This window comes from Benincasa hispida, chromosome 11 (assembly GCF_027475165.1).
Source record: "Benincasa hispida cultivar pf3 chromosome 11, pf3_genome.v1.1, whole genome shotgun sequence".
Taxonomy (NCBI): domain Eukaryota; kingdom Viridiplantae; phylum Streptophyta; class Magnoliopsida; order Cucurbitales; family Cucurbitaceae; genus Benincasa; species Benincasa hispida.
This window is the reverse complement of record NC_143488.1, coordinates 14,974,994-14,997,760: the sequence shown is the minus strand read 5'-3', so window position 1 is coordinate 14,997,760 and position 22,767 is coordinate 14,974,994. Positions and strand designations below refer to the sequence as shown.

Sequence of the window (22,767 nt, the reverse complement as noted above, 5' to 3'; positions counted from 1 at the left end):
CAAAATAAAATCAAATAAATACAAAAATTAAAACATTTGTCAAATTTAACTCAATTGAGTTGTTACTTGATAAAAATCAAACATAACTCATTCAAATTGAAAAAACTACAAATTTAACTTTTATACATGAAATACCATTTTAATTTGAAGTTTCAATTCAATTTGAAAGTTTATAAACAATGAATTTAATCTATACAATTAAATTCATTTTATCTTTCAAATTTTCACTAAACTTTCACTTTAATTCGCTATATATATATATATCCAATAATTTCTTCTTTTATTTGTGAATCACCTCCATAAATGGCCAATAAAGAGAAAATCTTCGCTTCTTAATTTGATAACTACCTCCCACATAATCCAATAGCAAGTTTTCTTATGGGTTAAGTAAAGAGAAAATATATGGGTTTAGAGTTTTTGTCTCCACATCCTAAAAAATGTATCATTGCTTATTAATTTTTTACTTGTTTTTTTTCTTATTCTTATTCCTTCCTTTTTCTTTCTTTAGACAAATGTAAGACTAAAAATGCTTCATACTCAATCAACTATATTAACATTAAGTTTATGATTTAAATACATACCAAAGACTTGCATCTCGATAGATATTGAATTATAGAAATCGAATACTATTTTATAATAATTTATATTATTGTAAGCGTGAAATGAAAATATTATTGACTTGATAAAATTAAATAAAATGTCACGTACAAAGCATGTGTTAAGACCTAGTAGAAAAAAATCACAATAAACTAATACCATGGATTGATTTCAAGATGGTTCAAATATATATATATTTTTTATATAAATAAAGGCTTTACCAAAACAAGCTACAATAAACTAACATCTGAAATTGAATGCCGAATGTGATTTACATCTATCGTTATAATGGTCAACCTTCGCTAATTCATATAATTTAAAAGAATGAGTAATATTTATATGTTGAATTGTTAATCCAAGCATGTGGAGAATTTTAAAAATCATTTGATGTGTTTTCTTTTTTAAAAAAATAGCTATGGATAAGTATAGAAGAACAATTTTGCCATTTGCTTCACTTTTTCTTTTTTCAAAATTTTTAGCTAGTTTTTTTTTCCTTCTAAATCCGACTTTTTTACTATATTGTAAAACAATTCATGAAAAGTAAAATGAGTAACAAAATATAAGTCATATAAATATAATTAAATAACAAAAAAATTAATCTATATAAGAATGAGAAAATGTCATTTTAAGTTATGAAACATATTTCTCACCCTTATATTTTTAACTCTTAATTTTCAATTGATTATATAAAAATAAATGATATTGTGCATATGAGAAAAAGAAAATAAGAAATAAATAAAAATTATAAAAACAAAAAAAAATTTGATTATAAAACTATTTCCAGTACTAGGGAAAGAGGATAGTTCTACTCTTTCATATAAACTAGAAATTCTTGTTCTATTTAGTATATAAAAATATTAATTTAAAAATAGTTTATTTTATATATATACTAATTAATAAAAAAATATAATATCTTATATCACGTGAAAATTAGAGATGCATTCACCAAGAATGCTTTTTAACCAAAAATATATAAAATAATATTTTGGTTTAAATTTATTAAATTTTTAATTTGATTAGAATTATTTGATTTGATGTGGAAAGATTTTATTACTATTTAAACCAAAATATAAGGGCCTGTTTTAGCAAGCAATTTGAAAATAGAATCTTAAAAATAAGGAATTTAAATAAAATAAAATTATATTTATGTTTTCAAATATATATTTGGTAACGAATTCATAAATTAAATTTAAAATCAAACAGTTTTTTAATATGTGTTTGAAAATATATTTATAAATTCTAAAATCAATCATAATTACTCACTAAATATTAGGTTGATTATAAATTATTACGGACTAATTTATGAACTTGTTTTATGAAAAAAGTTTGTATAAATATATTATTTCATAATATCATATAATGTATTATATATTATATATTACATATTTTGGTTTAACAAAAATAATTAAATTTAAAAATATGAAATATTATATTTACTATTGTTTTATCATTTTTAATATAATGCTGTATTTTAAAATTTTGAATTCAAAATATGGATATACTTAAAACATAAAAAAGCTCTCAAAATTGGTATCTTTTGAATCACAAAATTTAAAAACATTTTTCGAAAACAAACACAAACTGACAACCAAACTAAATGCATATTCGTTCAAGTTAGTGTATTTCGAAATATAAAATTTTATTACTTATTAATCATTTCTTAATTGAAAAAGTATTAATTTTTAGAAAAATATTTCAATGACAAAATCATTGAAAATATTTACAAAATATAGCAAAATTTCAGAACCTATCAATAATAGATATGGATAAAGTTCTATATTTGAAAACAACCCTATTTTTTTTTATTATTTTGATTTAGTTAGGCTTTATTACTCAATTTCAAACTTTAATTTAAATCAAAATACTATTTTATCAATTTGTTTTAAAATCTTGTATTAATTATCTAGTAACTGATTTTTTTTGTATTATTATTTTGATTTCGATCATTTGGTTTCCATGATTTACTTAAGCAATTAATTTCAAACTTTAATTTAAATTATTTTTATTAATTATTTAGTCATTGTAAAAACAATTTTTCATTTTGGTTGGGATAGATTTGATTAACCTATCTAATTTCACACTTTAATTTTTTAAAAAATATATTTTTATATATTTTTAATTTTTCCTATGTTTTATTTAGTAATTAAAAATATATTTTTAAAATTTTGATTTGATCCCTTAATTTTAAACTTTAATTTAAGCCAAATATGATGCTTTTTAAATCTTAATAATTTCAAACTTTAATTTAAATAAAAATTATATTTTATTTTGTAGATTAATTATGTAGTAATTGAAAAATCTCTTTTAGGAATCACATTTTTTAATTCGAGGGAATCACAATTAGATATGTGGGTCTCAATTCTAAAACTTGTTTGACTATATGTAAATGAAGTTACGAGGAAATCTATTGATGAATTTACTTTTGTTTTTGAAATGTTCAAGCAAATATTTAAATATAAAATGAAAAATGGATGGAAACAAAGAATATTGGAATGACATTATAATACAAACAAATAAATAAATAAATAGCGAAGAAGAAAATAGAACACATGAACGCACAAATCCTAAAAACTCAGGGCATGTTTGATTGATAATTTGGATTCCTTTTATGTTTTTAGAAAATCTGTATTCTATTTTCAGGTTATGTCATCATAGCTATGCAAATTTTGAAAATAATATTTCTATATTTTTAATATATCTAAATTTTAAAGTATGTAATTATATTAAATAAAGATAAAAACTTTTAAAAATATCAATTTTCCTTGAAATTAAAATTTGTATTATTTAATGTATTATAAATTATATAATATTATAAAATTAATAATTATACAAAAATTAAAATTTCAACAGAAAAATGTTCATAAATTAATTAATAATAGTTTGTAGTCAACATGATACTTATTGAATAACTACAAGTTTAATTGTTTTTATATTTAAAATAATAGTTTAAATCAGAATCTAATTTTTAAAATATTTAAAATAAATCTGAAAATATGAAATATAACTACGTTTTCATTAAATTCTTTATATTTCAAATTCATATTTTAGATTTTCTCCAAATAAGCTCTTCTTGTCTTGATTGTCGTTGATTTTCTACTCTCCTTTTACATCTTGAAGAACTAAGTTGCAATTATGTTCTTCTCCATGAACGAGCGAAAGCTTACAAATTTGGAAGAAGAAAAAAAAAGCTACAAAAGCAGTAAATTACAGAAAAAAAACTATAATTCAATGATTTAATTGCTACAATTCCATAAACTCAATTTATCGTGGTCATCTATTGTAAAATCAGATAGATTGTCCCATACGATTAGTTGAGATACACGTAAACTGGTCACAAATACTTTTCATTCAAAGTAGGTTTTCACCATTTTCATTCGATTTTAATAAATTTATAAATAATATCGCAACAAAGTTCTCCAAATAAAAGAAAAAATCCAATAAATAATTGAAATATAATAATAATATATACATACATATATACACATACATACATATATATATACACATACATACACATATACATATGTGTATAATATATATGTTTAAATCTTATTTTGGTTATTTTGGACTATGAATTTTGAACAATATTCTATTTTAGTCTCCAAACTTAAAATGTTTGTTTTAGTCCCTAAATTTTGAAATTTGTTTTATTTTGGTTTCTAAAATTTTAAAAATATTCGTTTTAGTCCCTGAACTTTTAAGAAATGCTTATTTTGGTTCTTGCCATATTAAAATTTTGTTTACTTTTTAATAAAATAACATGTGACTTGTATTTTTGGATTACCAAGCTATCAAATAAGTCAATTAATCTAAAAAAAAAGTAGTTTTAATTTTGAATAAGGTGGCAAAGTGAAAGAATTTAAAAAGTAATTTTAGTTCAAAATTTTGGTATGTTGGTTGTTGACATTTTATTTCATCTTATCTTGCTCAATACATCTAGAGCTTAATCATACAAAAAATCAAATCCCTTATAATTTTAATGTCAGGTATATTTAAACGTGTATATATATATATATATATATTTATTTATTTATTTGTGTAACGCCCTGAAATTTTGAACAATTCACATTGGGCTCGGAGATAGTTTTCTTGCATACTATAATAAACCCAGATGGGGAGGAAATTAGAAAAGAAAAGTTTTTTTAATTTAACTTTAAGAGATTAAATAAGGAAGGAAAATAATAAAAATAAATTTTATTCTGTAAAACTTTTTTTTTTTTTTTGTGCAAAATTCTTCTCTACAGAGTTGTTTACCCATATATATATCTCAACACAAGTTCCTTCTGAGTTGGAATTTCTTCTTCTTCTTCTTCTTCTCTCTCTTTTTTATCTCCCTTTCTTCCTCCGATCTCCGTCCATCTTGATCGTGGTCGTGGAACCTTCAAATTGTTCACTCTGCCGGTTGAAAATTCCGTATATATCTTTATTTTCTTCTAAATTGATTGTTTTTACGATCTGATCATTACCGAATTAGATTCAAACTCCTCGTTTTACTTCAGTATTTCATTCTATTCACTTCGATTATCTCAATTTTTCCCTTTCAAATCCCTAATTTCGTTTCTTCTTGTTCGATCAGTTCTTTGTTACTGGGAAGTGATCGGTCATCTTAGGCGTTTTTCAATTTCTGCAATGCTTTCAGTACCATAATGAAGATGAAGAGAAGGAGGGCGCTAGAAGTGGTATATAGAAATTTCGATTCCTTGCGTATATGGCTTTGTTATTTACTTTTTTTTTTTCCTTTTTCCATGAATACAAGGCTTATCGGTCTAGGGTTTTCGTTTTATTTATATATTTTAAAATTTTCTTTATTGTATTTGTTTTAATTGTTTCGTGGTAGATTGTAATTCCTTGTCTGTTTATTGGTTTTATGCTTCTTTAAGTTGGTCATAGGACTATGGTATGGTAGGAATGCCAAAATGAAACATGATTAGGATTGAGTTTGTTGAGTGTCGTTTTGGTCATTATGATCATTTGAATGTTTAAGGTTTTAATTGCTCTTACTCCATGCTAGTTGCTGTTTTCTTGATTATGTTTTTCAGTTTTTCTCATACAATTCCACTGAATTTTGCTCCTACGTTTTTGGGAACTTCTGTTGCCATTTTTTGTTAGCTATCGTAGTCCTAATTTAGGATATCGCATATGCTTGTCTTACTGACTCATGTTATTGTTTGTAATGTCACCCTGCATTTGATTCTACTTTTGGTCATGATTTCTAATGGATATCCATCCCACTCCTTTATAACACCTGTATGTACTCGTGTTACTTTAAGTAACTTCTTAAGCTCAACGAGTCAGGAAAATAAAGGAAAAAGATAAAATGATGATGAAAAAATCACGATGGATGTTTCCATAACACAAGGAAGAAAAAACTTGATGGTAATCATGGATGTGCTTGATGATATAAGGATATCATATTCAGCTTATTTTTGAATGTATATGTCATGTTAATTTTTGTTTTGTCATACTGTATATGAGTTTATACAGGACCGTGATTCTTAATGGATTTATATTCATATAATCATATCTCTTCTTTTTGTTGTTGGTTTATTTATGAGGCTCAAGAAGAGAAGGAAAGGGGAAAAGAGGACATATTTTTAGTCTAGATATTATGAATGGCCATGATGTATTGACATGAAACAACTGCTGAAATTTTATTAGTTGTGTCTATAGGAGATTGGATGGATATTACTGTCTAATAACTGTTTGGCAATGATCATTGGAGCTATTAGCTCTATTGAGAATTAATGTCCATGCCTTCAAAATTACGGAATAAAGTATCTACCGGTTTTGTTTTCCAATCCATGTTGTATTGTCATTTTCTAAAAATTGATTGAAGAAATCATGAAACTTCTAGTCAAAACATTTTAGCATGGGATTTATTGTGAAATTCTATCAATCCAATCCTTGTAAGTTCCGTTCATTACTAATCTGAAGAGCGTTGTGAGAGTTCTGATATTAAAGGTTTAGGTGTCAATAGTCTGTTATGGATATAAGCTCATTCTTATTATGAAATTGTGTGGCAAGTTCTTCCAACTGATTTGTTACCTTTGGCCTAGTACTGATTTCAACACTATTAATGAAGTCAGCTTATGCTGTTATTAGTTGCTTACTAAGTTAAGTTAGCTGTTTGTGTGTCTATCTTGCGTTTAGATTCTAATCTTCTTTTACGTATTGCATGCTTGTTTTGATTTATTTTAAACGTTTTTTTAATATATACTATTTGATTGTTTTTGGATCAATTTTTTGTTTGTTAACCCTGTAAAAGAATTGTAACTCATAAATTTTCCCTCCCTTCTTCTTCTTCTTTTAATAATTTATTTCTTCGTCTTTTAGCCTCCAAAAATTAGATCGTTCATCAATAATGTCACATCTGTTCCACTTGAGGATATTGAAGAACCTCTAAAAGGTTTCATTTGGGAATTTGATAAGGTGATTCTGAAACTGCATCATCATTTTGTTTTATAGTTACCATGCAGAATATTTATGACTTATTTTATTTTATTTTTAATATGCAGGGAGATTTCCATCATTGGGTTGACCTCTTTAATCATTTCGATTCATTTTTTGAGAAGCATATAAAGACAAGGAAGGATTTGCAGGTTGAGGATAATTTTTTGGGCTCCGATCCTCCATTTCCAAGAGAAGCTGTTCTTCAGATTTTGCGTGTCATAAGAATAATTTTAGAGAATTGCACTAATAAACACTTCTATAGCTCATACGAGGTTTGTTTTTATGTGCAGTAGTAGTTTCCTGTATTTTACTCTCCCAAGTACTCATTGTCCATTGATGACAGTTGCTTATTATTTTGGATTTACATCTGTAATTTCATCCTTCCGGCATGGCACATTATGTTCATCTGTAAAGAACGTCATTAATACTTCCCAGTTAGCTTCACTATAGCACTCTCTTCCATTAGCATTTCACAAGTTAATGGTTTTGGTTCATGTTTCATTGCAGCAGCATTTGTCATGTCTTCTAGCTTCAACTGATGCCGATATAATAGAGGCCTGCCTGCAGACCTTGGCTGCTTTTTTGAAGAAATCTATTGGGAAGTACTCCATTAGGGATGCTTCTTTGAACTCAAAGTTATTTGCTCTTGCACAAGGATGGGGAGGAAAGGAAGAAGGCCTTGGACTGATTGCATGTGCTTTACAGAATGGTTGCAGCCAGGTTACTCATGAGTTGGGTTGCACTCTTCACTTTGAGTTCTATGCTTTAAATGAATCTGGAAGTGACATCACAGAACAGTTGGCCAAAGGTCTGCAAATCATTCATTTACCTAATGTCAGCTCCTGCCTAGAAAATGATTTAGAACTTCTAAGTAAGTTAATTGGAGAGTTCAATGTGCCAACTAGTTTGCGATTTTCTCTTCTGACAAGGATGCGATTTGCAAGAGCATTTCATTCTCTTTCTGCTCGGCAGCAGTATACCTGCATTCGCTTGTATGCCTTCATTGTTCTTGTTCAAGCAAGTGGCGATGCTGATGATCTAGTTAGTTTTTTTAACTCTGAGCCTGAGTTTGTAAATGAGTTAGTGGGCTTATTAAGCTATGAGGATGAGGTTCCTGTAAAAATACGAATCCTTTGTCTATTATCATTGGTTGCACTTTGTCAAGACCGGTCGCGCCAACCAACTGTGTTGTCTGCAGTGACTTCTGGTGGGCACCGTGGCATCTTGTCCAGCCTCATGCAGAAGGCTGTTGATTCTGTGATTACTGATACTACAAAGTGGTCGATGCTGTTTGCTGAAGCCTTGTTATCACTTGTTACTGTTTTGGTCTCATCATCATCAGGTTGCTCAGCCATGCGTGAAGCTGGATTTATTCCTACTCTTCTACCGCTCCTTAAAGATACTAATCCACAACATTTGCATTTAGTCAGCACTGCTGTGCATATTTTAGAAGTATTTATGGACTATAGCAATCCAGCCGCTGCATTATTTAGAGACTTGGGGGGTTTGGATGATACTATTTCTCGCCTGAAGGTTGAGGTATCACATGTTGAGAATGGTTCAAAGCAACAGGGGGATGATCTTGAATATGGTGGAAGGAATTGGCAAGTTGGCATTGCTGCTTCTTCAGACTTGGATGACTTGCAGCCTTTCTACTCTGAAGCTTTGCTATCATACCATCGGCGATTGCTGATGAAAGCTTTACTTCGTGCTATATCGCTTGGAACTTATGCCCCTGGAAATACTGCCCGCTTCTATGGTTCTGAAGAGAACTTGTTGCCTCATTGTTTGTGCATAGTATTTAGAAGGGCCAAAGATTTTGGTGGAGGGGTTTTTTCACTTGCAGCTACTGTTATGAGTGATTTAATCCACAAAGACCCAACTTGTTTTTCTATCTTAGATGCTGCTGGTCTTCCCGCTGCCTTTCTTGATGCTGTAATGGATGGTGTTGTCTGCTCTGCAGAAGCGATAACATGCATTCCTCAGTGTCTGGATGCTTTATGTCTAAGCAACAATGGCCTTCAGGCCGTCAAAGACCGCAATGCTTTGAGGTGCTTTGTGAAAATATTTACTTCGAGAACTTATTTGCGTGCCCTTACTAGTGATGCTTCAGGATCATTATCTAGTGGGCTTGATGAACTAATGCGTCATGCATCTTCTCTCCGTGGGCCTGGAGTGGATATGTTGATAGAAATCTTGAGTTCCATAGTAAAAATTGGATCCCCGGTTGATGCTTCTTGTACATCAACTGACCCATCTAGCTCTTCTACTGCAGTTCCCATGGAGACCGATGTTGAAGAAAGAAAATCTGTCCTTTCAGATGATAAGGGAACTGCCAAGATGGGAAGCCTGGAGAATAGTGGTGCTGAGGTATCTCTCGATCAATCTGTGACAAATCCAGAGTCGTTTCTCCCAGATTGCGTGAGCAATGCTTCCCGTCTTCTCGAAACAGTTCTCCAAAATGCTGATACATGTCGCATATTTGTTGAGAAGAAGGGCATTGAAGCTGTGTTGCAGTTATTTACTTTGCCTTTGATGCCCCCATCCGTGTCAGTTGGTCAGAGCATCTCTGTAGCCTTCAAAAACTTCTCACCACAGCATTCTACTTCTCTTGCTCGTGCAGTATGTACATTTTTGAGAGAGCACCTGAAATCAACAAATGAGTTTTTGGTATCTGTTGAGGGATCTCAGCTTGCTCTTGTTGAATCTTCGAAGCAAACTAGGGGCTTGAAACATCTTTCCTGTCTTGAAAGTATACTGTGTCTGTGCAACTTTTTGTTGAAGGGGACAACAACTTTGGTTTCTGAACTCGGAACTGCAGATGCTGATATATTGAAAGATATTGGATGCACTTACAGGGAAATAATTTGGCAAATTTCTTTGGATAATCATTCAAAGACAGATGATAAAAAAAGTGCTGATCAAGATCCAGAAAGTTCAGATGCAACTCCTTCAAATACTGGTGGAAGAGAGAGTGATGATGATGCAAACATGCCAGTGGTGAGATACATGAATCCAGTTTCTCTTAGAAATGGTTCTCAGTCTTTGTGGGGTGGGGAGCGTGAGTTTCTCTCTGTTGTTCGCTCTAGTGAAAGTCTCCATCGCCGTAGTCGACATGGGTTGACCCGTTTACGAGGTGGAAGAAGTGGACGACACCTAGAGCCTTTTAATATTGATTCTGAAGCATCTGGTATTTTAGATACATCCTCTACTCCAGAGTTGAAAAAAAAAAGTCCTGAGGTTCTTGTCTCTGAAACTTTGAACAAGCTTGCTTCAACAATGCGCACTTTCTTCACAGCTCTTGTCAAGGGTTTTACATCATCCAATCGTCGTAGGGTTGACTCTGGGTCATTGAGTTCTGCTTCAAAATCTCTTGGAACTGCTCTATCCAAAATATTTCTTGATGCTCTTAGTTTCTCTGGGCATTCTAGTTCACCAGGGCTTGATATTTCCTTGCCAGTGAAATGTCGATATCTTGGAAAGGTTGTGGATGATATGGCAGCGCTTACATTTGATGGCAGAAAGCGAACTTGTTATTCAGCTATGGTTAATAACTTCTATGTACATGGTACATTCAAGGAGCTAATTACAACATTTGAGGCTACAAGTCAATTGTTATGGTCACTACCATATTCTGTTCAAAATTCAGCAGTTGATCACGAGAGGACAAATGAAGAAAGCAACTTGTCTCATAGTCCATGGCTATTTGATACGATACAGAGTTACTGTCGTGTACTTGAGTATTTTGTTAGTTCTACGCTGCTTTTATCTCCAAATTCTGCCTCCCAAGTACAACAGCTCATTCAACCAGTGGCTGTTGGTCTGTCCATTGGATTATTTCCTGTGCCAAGGGACCCTGAAGCTTTTGTTCGAATGCTGCAGGCCCAAGTTCTTGATGTGTTACTTCCTGTCTGGAATCATCCCAATTTTCCTAACTGTAATCCACCGTTCATTGCTTCCATTGTTTCTCTTGTTACACACATATATTCTGGTGTTGGAGATGTTAAACGAAACCGCAATGGAATTGCTGGGACCACTAACCCACGGTTCATTCCCCCACCACCTGATGAAGCTACTATTGCTACTATTGTTGAGATGGGTTTTACAAGGGCAAGAGCAGAGGAGGCATTGAGAAGGGTGGGAATAAATAGCGTTGAGATGGCAATGGAGTGGCTATTTAGTCATGCTGAGGATCCTGTGCAGGAGGATGATGAACTTGCTCGTGCACTTGCACTATCACTGGGGAATTCATCAGAATCCTCTAAAGTGGATAATGGTGACAAGTCTATGGATGTATTGACAGATGAGGGGCATGCAAAGGCACCACCTGTTGATGATATTCTGGCTGCATCAGTGAGATTATTCCAGAGTAGTGACACAATGGCATTCACATTAACGGATTTGCTTGTGACTCTTTGCAACCGGAACAAGGGTGAGGACCGCCCCAGAGTGATGTCTTATCTTATTCAGCAGTTAAAGCTTTGCCCCTTGGATTTTACAAAAGATAGTGGAGCTTTAAGTATGTTGTCACATATTATAGCATTGCTTCTTTTTGAGGATGGGAATGTTCGTAAAATTGCTGCACAAGAGGGTATTGTGTCTGCTGTTATAGATATCCTGACAAACTTCAAGTCTAGAAATGCTGCTGCGCCTGAGGTTTTATTACCAAAATGTGTAAGTGCTTTGTTGCTGATCTTGGACAGCATGTTACAGAGCAGACCCAAAATCATTTCTGAAAATACTGATGGTTCTCCAGTGGGGTTTTCACCTGACTTGACCGGTGGTGGGCAAGCACCCATGTCAGCACCTATGTCCATTGGAGATGATAAAACTGATAAAAATGATAAAGCTGCTTTAAATGCTGCTGACAAAAGAGAATTTGGGTCAGCATTTGAGCATGTACTGGGAAAGCCTACAGGTTATTTAACTGCCGAGGAATGTAATGAGGTGATGTTACTTGCTTGTGACTTGATAAAACAGCGTGTTCCCGGAGTGATCATGCAGGCTGTCCTACAGTTATGTGCACGGTTGACAAAAATTCATGCTCTTGCTTTGCATTTCCTTGAAAATGGAGGTCTGGTTGAACTCTTTAATCTTCCAAGAAGTTGTTTCTTTCCTGGTTATGACACTCTGGCTTCTGCTATTGTTCGACATCTTCTTGAAGACCCTCAGACTCTTCAAACAGCAATGGAATTGGAAATACGGCAAACTTTGGGCGGAAGCCGACATGCTGGACGCACATCTGCCCGCAATTTCTTGACTTCAATGGCAGCTGTTATTTCTAGAGATCCCATGGTTTTCATGAAAGCCTCAGCTGCAGTTTGTCAGTTGGAGACATCAGGTGGCCGTACATTCGTTGTGTTATCAAAGGAAAAGGAGAAAGATAAGGAGAAAGAAAAGGAGAAGGAAAGATCAAAAGTATCTGGAATGGAAGTTGGGTTGTCTTCAAATGAAAGTGTAAAGCTATCTGAAAATAAGATTTATGATGGATCAGGGAAATGCTCGAAAAGTCACAAGAAGATTCCTGCAAATCTCACTCAGGTGATCGACCAACTTATTGAAATTGTTCTCAAGTACCCGTTGGCACAAAACCAGGTGGATTCTGCTAGTAATTTATGTTCTATGGAGGTTGATGAACCTAATACCAAGGTAAAGGGAAAATCAAAAGTGGTGGATAAAAAAAATTTAGAGGATGAATCTGAAAAATCTACTGGACTGGCTAAAGTGACTTTTGTTCTCAAATTATTGAGTGACATCCTTCTGATGTATGTACATGCTGTAGGAGTCATTCTTAGACGTGACTCTGAAATGTGTCAACTTCGAGGTTGTAATAATTTGGATAGTGCTGGGCAAGGTGGGATTGTTTACCATATTTTGCAATGGTTACTTCCTCTTTCAATTGATAAATCTGCAGGACCTGATGAATGGAGAGACAAGTTATCTGAAAAAGCTTCTTATTTTCTGGTGGTTCTTTGTGGTCGTTCTAGTGAAGGACGTAGGCGAGTAATTAATGAGCTTGTGAAAGCTTTGTCTCTGTTTTCCAACTCTGAAAGCAACTCGAATAAGAGCCCTGTCTTGCCGGATAAAAAGATTTTTGCTTTTTCTAATTTGGCATATTCTATATTGTCCAAAAATTCGTCTTCCAGTAACTTGCCAGGTTCAGGCTGCTCACCTGACATTGCTAAAAGCATGATAGACGGAGGAATGGTTCAATGTTTGACTAATATTTTACAAGTGATTGATCTGGACCATCCTGATGCTCCTAAAATTGTTAACCTTATATTGAAGGCTCTGGAAAGCCTGACAAGGGCTGCCAATGCTAGTGAGCAAATACTGAAGTCTGATGGAATGGCAAAAAGAAAATCTTCAGGGTTAAGTGAAAGGCTTGATGATCAGGTAAATACAGTCTCAACTGATGAGACTGTTAGGCAAAATCAGAATGCTGGGAGTCAACAGTTAGTCAGAGAGGGAGCGGAAAATAATCAGCAAGAATTTGCTACTACTCAAAATGATGGCAATATTCACACTCAATCAAATCGGTCCCTTGAGCAGGAAATGAGATTAGAAGTGGAAGGGACAATGGCTGCAAACCAACATATGGAGCTTGGAATAGAGTTTATGCGTGAGGAGATGGAAGAAGCTGGGGTCTTGCACAATTCTGACCAAATTGAGATAAGCTTTCATGTAGAGAACAGGGCAGACGAGGAGATGGGTGATGAAGATGATGATGTGGGGGATGATGCAGAAGACGATGACGACGATGACGATGATGGGGAGGACGAGGATGAGGATATAGCTGAAGATGGTGGCGGAATGATGTCCCTTCCAGATACTAACGTGGAAGATCATGATGATATGGCAGATGACTACAATGATGAGATGGTAGATGAAGAGGATGATGATTTTCATGAGAATAGAGTCATTGAGGTCAGGTGGAGAGAGGCTCTTGATGGATTGGATCATCTACAGGTACTTGGGCAGCCTGGAGGTGCTAGTGGACTTGTTGATGTTGCTGCTGAACCTTTTGAAGGTGTAAATGTTGATGACCTGTTTGGTCTTCGAAGGCCTTTAGGCTTTGAGCGCCGCCGTCAGACTGGTAGGTCCTCCTTCGAGCGATCTGTCGTTGAAGTAAATGGTTTTCAACATCCCCTTCTTCTAAGGCCATCCCAATCAGGAGATATGGTCTCGATGTGGTCATCTACTGGGAATGCATCTCGTGACTTGGATTCTTTGTCAGCTGGGAGCTATGATGCATCCAACTTTTATGTGTTCGATGCTCCTGTTTTTCCATATGACCATATGGCTAATAATTTATTTGGTGACCGATTTGGTGGTGCAGCTCCACCTCCTTTGGCTGACTATCCTATTGGTTTAGACTCGTTGCCGTTAGTGGGAAGAAGAGGGCCGGGTGATGGCCGTTGGACTGATGATGGTCAACCTCAAGGAGGTACTCAGGCTACTGCAGTTGCTCAGGCTGTTGAGGAACTGTTTGTTTCTCATATGCATGGCATTGTGCCTGCTGAAAGACAACATCAAAATTCAGGAATGCATGATAGACAACTTGATACCCTTGCATCCAATAATAATAATCTAGTAGTAGCAGAATCTGGTAATGCTAGTAATCAACAAAACGAAGACCAGAATCCAGATAACCCTGTTGAAGCCTTACATCATGAAACTAATATAACTGTTGAGAGTGCTATTTCCCATCAAGTCAATTCAGAATCTATAATTGAAGAAGCCGGGGAAAATGTGCAGGAACATGAACCTATGTCTATTCAACCTCAGGCACTGGATATTACATTGAATGAGCATGATAGGATGGATATGGGAGAACAAAATGGTGCTTCTGGTGAGCAGATTGAGACATTACCTCAGTTCAACAACCTGGATTGTGATGGAACTTCTGACGTGCCTGCAGATCTTCATGCAATGCCATCTCAGGCGATAGACTGTCCTGGATCTTCTGAAATGGATGCTGAGGCTGGGAATCAAGTAATATCAGACTTTGGATTAGAGGCGTCCAATCTTGGTGATTGCCAGGTCACTTCTGCTGGTGCAAGTGTTGATGTTGACATGAATGATAATGATGCTGAAGAAATTCTTACTGAGCAACCTATTCTGACAACCGAGGATGGTAGAGGTGGGTCAACTTCAGAGCAAAATGTGCTGGCTGCTCCGGATGTTAACCAGGCAGATCAAAGTAGCATGAGTAATGAAGCCTCTGGTGCTAATGCTATTGATCCTACATTTTTGGAGGCACTACCTGAGGACTTGCGTGCAGAAGTTCTTGCTTCACAGCAAGCTCAGCCCCTTCAACCTCCTACATATGCCCCACCCTCAGCGGATGATATTGATCCTGAATTCTTAGCTGCACTTCCTCCTGATATCCAAGCAGAAGTCTTGGCCCAGCAGAGAGCACAGAGGGTTGCTCAGCAAGCAGAGGGACAACCAGTTGACATGGACAATGCTTCAATCATTGCTACATTCCCTGCTGATTTGCGGGAAGAAGTTTGGATCTTGGACTTTATCTCAGTGTTCATTTCAAAATATGTTTTTCTTTCTGAGTTTGACCATTTGTCTTCTTGTGTTCCAGGTTCTGTTAACTTCCTCAGAGGCAGTTTTGTCGGCACTCCCTTCTTCATTGCTAGCTGAAGCCCAAATGCTCAGAGATCGAGCAATGAGTCACTATCAGGCCCGCAGTCTCTTTGGTAGCAGCCATAGACTGGGCAATCGGAGGAATGGCCTGGGTTTTGATAGGCAGACAGTGATGGACAGGGGTGTTGGAGTTACAATTGGTCGTAGAGCAGCTTCTGCCATTGCAGATAGCCTGAAGATGAAAGAAATTGAAGGCGAACCACTTCTGGATGGAAAATCATTAAAAGCTTTAATACGACTGCTAAGATTAGCTCAGGTAATGTAATATCATATGTGATGATGAATTGAGTGATTATTACCCATTGGATGATTTGTTAACTAAATTTATTTTATAGTTACTGGACAGATATATGCAGTTAAGAGTGTGTTCATAACACAGCTCATGCTGATATCTGCATATAGATTTGTTATTTTGGCGTATGTTTGAGTCTGATCCTATTATTTAAGTATTTCATGCTTTCTTTTTTAACAAGCTGAGGGAAAATACAAATTGAGGCTGAATTGTTCAGGAATTATGCATGTAGTTTTGATTTTCTGTTACATAATTAATTAGATATTGCTCTTACTAGTTGGTTCTTTTTATATGATAAATTAATTGGATTTCCCTTCTTCTCGTAAGAAAATGTTTGGTTTTGTTTTGTTGTGTTTCCTATTGGAAAAATTATTTCCATTGATGAAATGAGATCTTTATCTTTTAATGAAGCAGCCATGTTTAAAATTGTATCTTTAACTTTATCGAAAATTGAAAATAAAGTATTGTACGGCATACATTCTCCACCTAATGTGGCATTTTGTTCTTTTCTTATGTTGTCCAGCCGCTTGGAAAAGGACTATTGCAGAGGCTTTTGTTTAACCTTTGTGCACATAGTGTTATAAGGGCAATTCTGGTTTATCTATTACTGGATATGATCAAATCTGAGGCTGAAGGTTTTGTGGGTGGAGTTGCAACGATCAATTCTCAAAGGCTCTATGGTTGTCAGTCAAATGTTGTTTATGGTCGATCACAGTTGTTGGATGGTAGTACTTTCTTCCCTTAATTTTTGTCTCATTTTGTCATTACTATATTTATACTTTTTATGTATATCTTGACAGGTCTTCCTCCCTTGGTGTTGCGTCGTGTTCTTGAGATTTTAACTTATTTGGCTACAAATCATTCTGCTGTTGCCAATATGTTATTCTACTTTGATTTGGAGACTGTCCCTGAGGATTTGAGTTCTACATACATGGAAACTAAGAAGGGCAAGGAAAAAGTTGTGGAAGGGCTTCCATCAAGTAATTTAAAAACCTGTCAAGCTGGAAATGTTCCTTTGGTTCTATTCCTGAAGCTTTTGAATCGACCACTTTTCTTGCGTAGTGTTGTGCATCTTGAACAGGTATGAAAGATTGAAAAGAGAGGAGCATGAGTAAAAATTGATGCCCGTGTTTTTGCAGAGTTTGGATATTATTATGGTTTAACATTTATGCTTTTCCCTTTCCCCATTTTCTAATTAAAAATCCATATGCTGCAGGTCATGAGTCTCCTTCAAGTAGTTGTTTATACTGCATCATCAAAATTGGAGCATCAGTCCCGATCTGAACAGGGAACAGGAAATTCCCCTATGTTGCCTGTTGATGAAGCTGGTGGTGCGGTTTCAAAGGATCCTGCTTTGCCGGAAGGAGAATCAAAGCAAGAAAATAGTGATGCTGCTGGGTCAACTTCAGGTGGAAAAAGGAGAAATGACATACATAATATCTTTTTGCAACTGCCGCAGTCTGTTTTGTGCAATTTATGTGCACTTCTTGGCCGCGAGGGGTATTCATCTTCCAATCTAATGTCTTTTGAGTTGTCTGCTTTATCCTGTTGGCTTATGATGATAACTAATTAGTTATTGGTTCCTTTTATATCGATTTTGGAGGAATGGATTTTCCCCACTTGAAGAAACTAAACTTGTTTACTAACTGGTATTTAGGCTTTCTGATAAAGTATACACGCTAGCTGGTGAGGTACTGAAGAAGTTGTCATCGGTTGCAGCACCCCATCGAAAATTCTTCATGTCGGAGCTCTCAGAACTAGCTAATGGGTTGAGCAGCTCTGCTATCAGCGAACTTGTTACCTTGAAGAATACAAACATGTTAGGTTTAAGTGCCAGTTCAATGGCTGGGGCAGCAATTGTTCGTGTTTTGCAGGCTCTTAGTTCACTTACTTCCCCTTGTGCTAGGGAGACCAAAAGTTCAGAATGTGATAGTGAATTAGAGGAGCAAGCCATCATGTGGAGGTTGAATGTGGCACTAGAGCCATTGTGGCAAGCATTAAGTGATTGTATAAGTGTGACTGAGACACAACTGTCTCAGAGCTCCTCTTCAACTACCCCAATTAACGTTGGGGAGCAACTTCAGGGCACTATCTCTTCCTCTCCTCTACCTCCCGGAGGTCAGAGACTCTTGCCATTTATTGAGGCTTTCTTCGTTTTGTCTGAAAAACTTCAAGCAAATCTGTCCATTTTGCAACAAGATCATGCTAATATTACTGCAAGGGAGGTCAAAGAGTCCGCGGGCACTTCAGACACATTAAGCACAAAGGGTGCTGATTATCAGAAAAAGTCTGACGGTGCTGTTACATTCACAAGGTTTGCTGAAAGGCATCGCCGTCTTTTGAATGCTTTTATCAGACAAAACCCAGGCTTATTAGAGAAGTCACTTTCAATATTGTTGAAGGCTCCTAGGCTGATTGATTTCGATAATAAGAGAGCCTATTTTCGTTCAAGAATTAGGCAACAGAATGAGCAACATATTTCTGGTCCATTGCGGATTAGTGTTCGTCGGGCCTATGTTTTGGAGGATTCATACAACCAATTGCGTATGCGGCCAACTCAAGATTTGAGAGGACGATTGAATGTGCAGTTTCAAGGTGAAGAGGGTATTGATGCTGGTGGCCTGACAAGAGAATGGTATCAGTTACTCTCGAGGGTTATATTTGACAAGGGAGCCTTGCTATTCACAACCGTCGGAAATAATGCAACTTTCCAGCCAAATCCAAATTCTGTCTACCAAACAGAACACCTTTCATACTTCAAGTTTGTTGGCCGTGTGGTAATGAACTAAAACTGGGATTTCGATATTCGCTAGGGATTCTTTTGCTGTTTCAATTTGACTCACTATTTTTCCATTTTATGCAGGTTGCAAAGGCCCTGTTTGATGGGCAACTTTTGGATGTTTATTTCACGAGATCCTTTTACAAGCACATTCTTGGAGTTAAGGTGACTTACCATGATATAGAAGCTGTCGATCCTGATTATTATAAAAACTTGAAGTGGATGCTGGAGGTTGGTGGTCTTCTGTGTTTATTAGTTATTACCGTTAACTTGGGCTTATATTTTTAACATTTTATTTTCTAACTGTTGGACCTCTCTTTCAGAACGATGTGAGTGACATTCCTGATCTTACATTTAGCATGGACGCAGATGAGGAGAAGCACATCCTTTATGAGAAAAATGAGGTCAAAATCCAAAATTTGGGCATCTGTCAATCTCGTTTTTGTGTGTGTGTGTGTGTTCATGTGGTAAATGCTTTCTTTTTGGATTGAACTCTGGTACTATTTTTATAGCATTTTAATATTCTTTCCATTAAACTCTACAGGTCACGGATTATGAGCTTAAGCCTGGAGGAAGAAATATAAGAGTTACTGAAGAAACAAAGCATGAATATGTAGACCTTGTCGCAGATCATATTTTAACCAATGCTATCCGCCCTCAGATTAACTCATTTCTAGATGGTTTCAACGAGTTGGTGCCTCGAGAACTTATTTCTATTTTTAATGACAAAGAGCTTGAGTTACTCATCAGCGGACTTCCAGAAATTGATTGTGAGTTCTCTTCTCTCATACAAAATAATCGTGGTGTCTAGTGCCTTGGTTGATTAATATGACGTTTTAGTTTAATTTAATTTTTTATTGTCTTTCCAGTGGATGATTTGAAGGCGAACACAGAGTATACTGGCTACACAGCTGCATCAAGTGTTGTGCAGTGGTTTTGGGAGGTGGTTAAATCTTTTAGTAAGGAAGACATGGCAAGATTGCTGCAGTTTGTGACTGGAACATCAAAGGTAGTGACAAAATAAAATGTTGCATAAGTGTGTTTGCATCTATTTTTTTATTGTCTATAAGACGTCATCAACATTTTAAGTGTTTCCTTCGTGTTCTTCACTGCAATCTTACCCTGTCCGTGGAAGTTTGAAATGGTTGATGTTTGTGACTGGAACATCAAGGGTAGCGACAAAATAAAATGTTGCATAAGGGTGTTTGCATCTATTTTTTTATTGTCTATAAGATGTCATCAACATTTTAAGTGTTTCTTTCGTGTTCTTCACCGCAATCTTACCCTCTGTCCCTGGAAGTTTGAAATGGTTGATGTATGTAGAGTTTTTTTAGTCTCAAGCATCTTGGGTTTAAAATAATGTGCTTTTTGCTTCACAAGTAATGAGATCGTATTACAAACACAAACATAAATATTTCCTTAACATATAGGTTCAGGAAATGTTGGTTAATCCCGCAGTAAGAAAATGAACACTTGCGGTTTTTTCTTTAAGTCACCATTTATTTGTGGTTCTTCAGGTTCCACTGGAGGGTTTTAAAGCTTTGCAAGGTATCTCTGGACCTCAAAGGTTTCAGATTCATAAGGCATATGGAGCTCCTGATAGGCTGCCATCAGCCCATACATGGTTGGGAATCTAAATGCCATTCCATCTTAATTCTTAATTATGCTTTATTGTTTGAGTAGAAAGTTCAGAATCAAGTAATAGCTATTCTATTGTTTTTTGAGCATACAACCTCCTGAAAATCTTCTTTTCTTCCTGCCTTAACGAACAATTCTAATGTCTTTTCTCTTTCAGCTTTAATCAACTAGATCTTCCCGAGTACTCATCGAAGGAGCAGCTTCAAGAACGCTTGCTGCTTGCCATTCATGAAGCCAGTGAAGGATTCGGCTTTGGCTGAGCCACATTCCAATTTGCATTTCGAGAAAAATGCATCTGGAACTTGCCATGTACATGTCAGGTTAGAATCGACTCAGGTTTTCCTTATCTGATTGCTTTTTTTTTTTTAACCTTTTCAGCTGTGTGGTAAAAGAACTGGTTTTATGTAATGTAATACTGACGTTTGGTATTCCAAACCCACCAGATGAAGGCGAATGCTGCAGGTCAATAGTGAAATCCAAAATTAAAGGGCGGGGGCGTTGGGAAACTCACAAGGAGCAGGCCCTGTGGAATAAATGAAGCTTGCTTTTTGTTATGATGACAGCGATCTTTTAGCGGAGCAGCAGATTAACTGTGGTTTTTATTGAAGGCACCGAATGTGCTCCTCGGAATTGACTAATTGGTTTGAGAAAGCCATTCTTTTGGTTAGAATGCTCACCATTCAAATGAGTTTCAATTTGGGTAGAATACACAAGGTTGATAAAAGAAATGAGCCAAATTCCATTCTCTTGTCTATAATGAGTCCTCCTTCATTTTCTCCTTTTGCTAGTTCAGTTCAATCGCTCCTTTTGCAGCCAACAAACTGCATTTGAGGAGTTTTAAGTCTTTTATGTTTCTGTAATTAATCTTCAGGTTGGTAATAAAACACTGAATGTATATTTTTTTCTGAATGGATTTGTCATATTCTAGTTCTATTATTCAATTTTTATAAGCAAGAGCTTCAAAAAGCTGTTTCTTCATGTGCTTCCTTGTGCTATTCTGCCTTCTCTTTATCTCTACTGGAGGAGCTGATGCCTGACTGTTCATCCTTGATCCAAATCCAATCAAGTGTAGAGGTGAGGTTGGAATTGTTTTGAAAGTTTTAAGAATGTTATTGGCCACGGAAAACTACTTGGTTATGTGATAAAAATATTACTTGAGAATCTCGAGATAAAGTAGTTGGGAGTGTTTTTGTCATTGTCTGAAAAGCATTCTTCACTTTATTTAGCCTGTGAAAGTGCTTTGGGACAAAAGATTTATAGCGTTTTTGGTTGGGATGTGTATATGGGAAAAAATGGGAATGGTTAAAAGTACATATTTTCTATTGGCTTGTTTCATGTTGATTTGGTTTTCGATTTGGGTCCGTTTGAGCTTGAGTTTGAATTTGTTCTGGACCATTTTTCCTTTCTTAAATTAAAATTGGACATCTTTGTTTTGTTTCTTTTATATAATAATAATAATAATAATTGGGCAGTTTTTTTCCCTCTAAATAACAAACATACATTCACAATGATTATCGAGTCTTCTCTAAATAATATATGTACATGTACATAATAATTAAAACCCCATAGTCTATTTCTCATCCAATAAAATAATTACATTGTCTACCAAATTTAAGGTTGCATACATAACATCTACTTAGGTTGATTTGATTTTTAAGTTTTTGTTGCACTCCTTGATTTAAGTGTAAAGAATCAAATACCTATCGAGAATTTTATTAAAAGCCATTAAATGAAAATGCTAAAATTATTTATAATGTATAACTCAATTGACATATGAATCAAAATGCTACCTTTACTGTATGGAAAAAAATCACTTATTTTAAAACCATTTTTAAACACATATTTCTTAATGTCTCATCCCAAGAATGCTTACAAAAGAATAAAGGTATGTCCAAGGGTGATTTTAAATTGTTAAGATCACTTCTGTCCGTTTTAAAATTACTCCGAAACATGTTATTGAAAAATTCAAAATAAGCATATTTAGTTTTGCAATTCTAAATAAGATTTCATACCAAAAATTTATTTTTGATTATTAAAAACGTGTCTTATAGTATGACTATGGGCTAAGTGATTTTAGCATTTTTAAAATCATTTCCAAATGTGTTATAAACTTCACTTAAAAGCACTCTTATTTATAAAATTATATCCTAAATTCAGAAACAATATATTTACATATTGGTTTGTGTTCAACTTTTTACCATTTAGATAAGCAAGAAAGAGTGAATCATATATCTAACAGTAGATCATATGATTAAAATTTTGAAAAACATGCCTTAACTTACTTTTTCATCATTAAAGAAACAATCTATATCATTATAGTTTTGTTTTACAGGTCAGATTTGGTGGACAATAA

The 22,767-nt window shown here is 34.8% G+C and overlaps 1 protein-coding gene across 4 annotated transcripts; it reads left to right on the top strand.

The window, feature by feature from the left end:
• Positions 1 to 4,869: 4,869 nt before the first annotated feature.
• LOC120089895 (E3 ubiquitin-protein ligase UPL1) lies at positions 4,870 to 21,392 on the top strand. Of its 4 annotated transcripts, none has more exons than XM_090307201.1 (17): positions 4,870 to 4,998; positions 5,174 to 5,276; positions 6,931 to 7,026; positions 7,113 to 7,319; positions 7,558 to 15,558; positions 15,644 to 15,961; positions 16,521 to 16,722; positions 16,798 to 17,078; positions 17,214 to 17,497; positions 17,655 to 18,774; positions 18,861 to 19,007; positions 19,100 to 19,180; positions 19,321 to 19,546; positions 19,646 to 19,785; positions 20,294 to 20,400; positions 20,572 to 20,734; positions 20,858 to 21,392. In XM_090307201.1, the coding sequence occupies exons 2-16, from the start codon at positions 5,244 to 5,246 to the stop codon at positions 20,672 to 20,674; spliced, it is 11,346 nt and encodes a 3,781-aa protein (XP_090163327.1). In that variant the 5' UTR covers positions 4,870 to 4,998; positions 5,174 to 5,243; the 3' UTR covers positions 20,675 to 20,734; positions 20,858 to 21,392. The 4 variants fall into 4 exon arrangements, with proteins under 4 accessions (XP_090163327.1, XP_038903257.2, XP_038903258.2 ...); XM_039047329.2 differs by having other exon boundaries at positions 7,555 to 15,558; XM_039047330.2 differs by having other exon boundaries at positions 4,873 to 5,010.
• Positions 21,393 to 22,767: the final 1,375 nt, after the last annotated feature.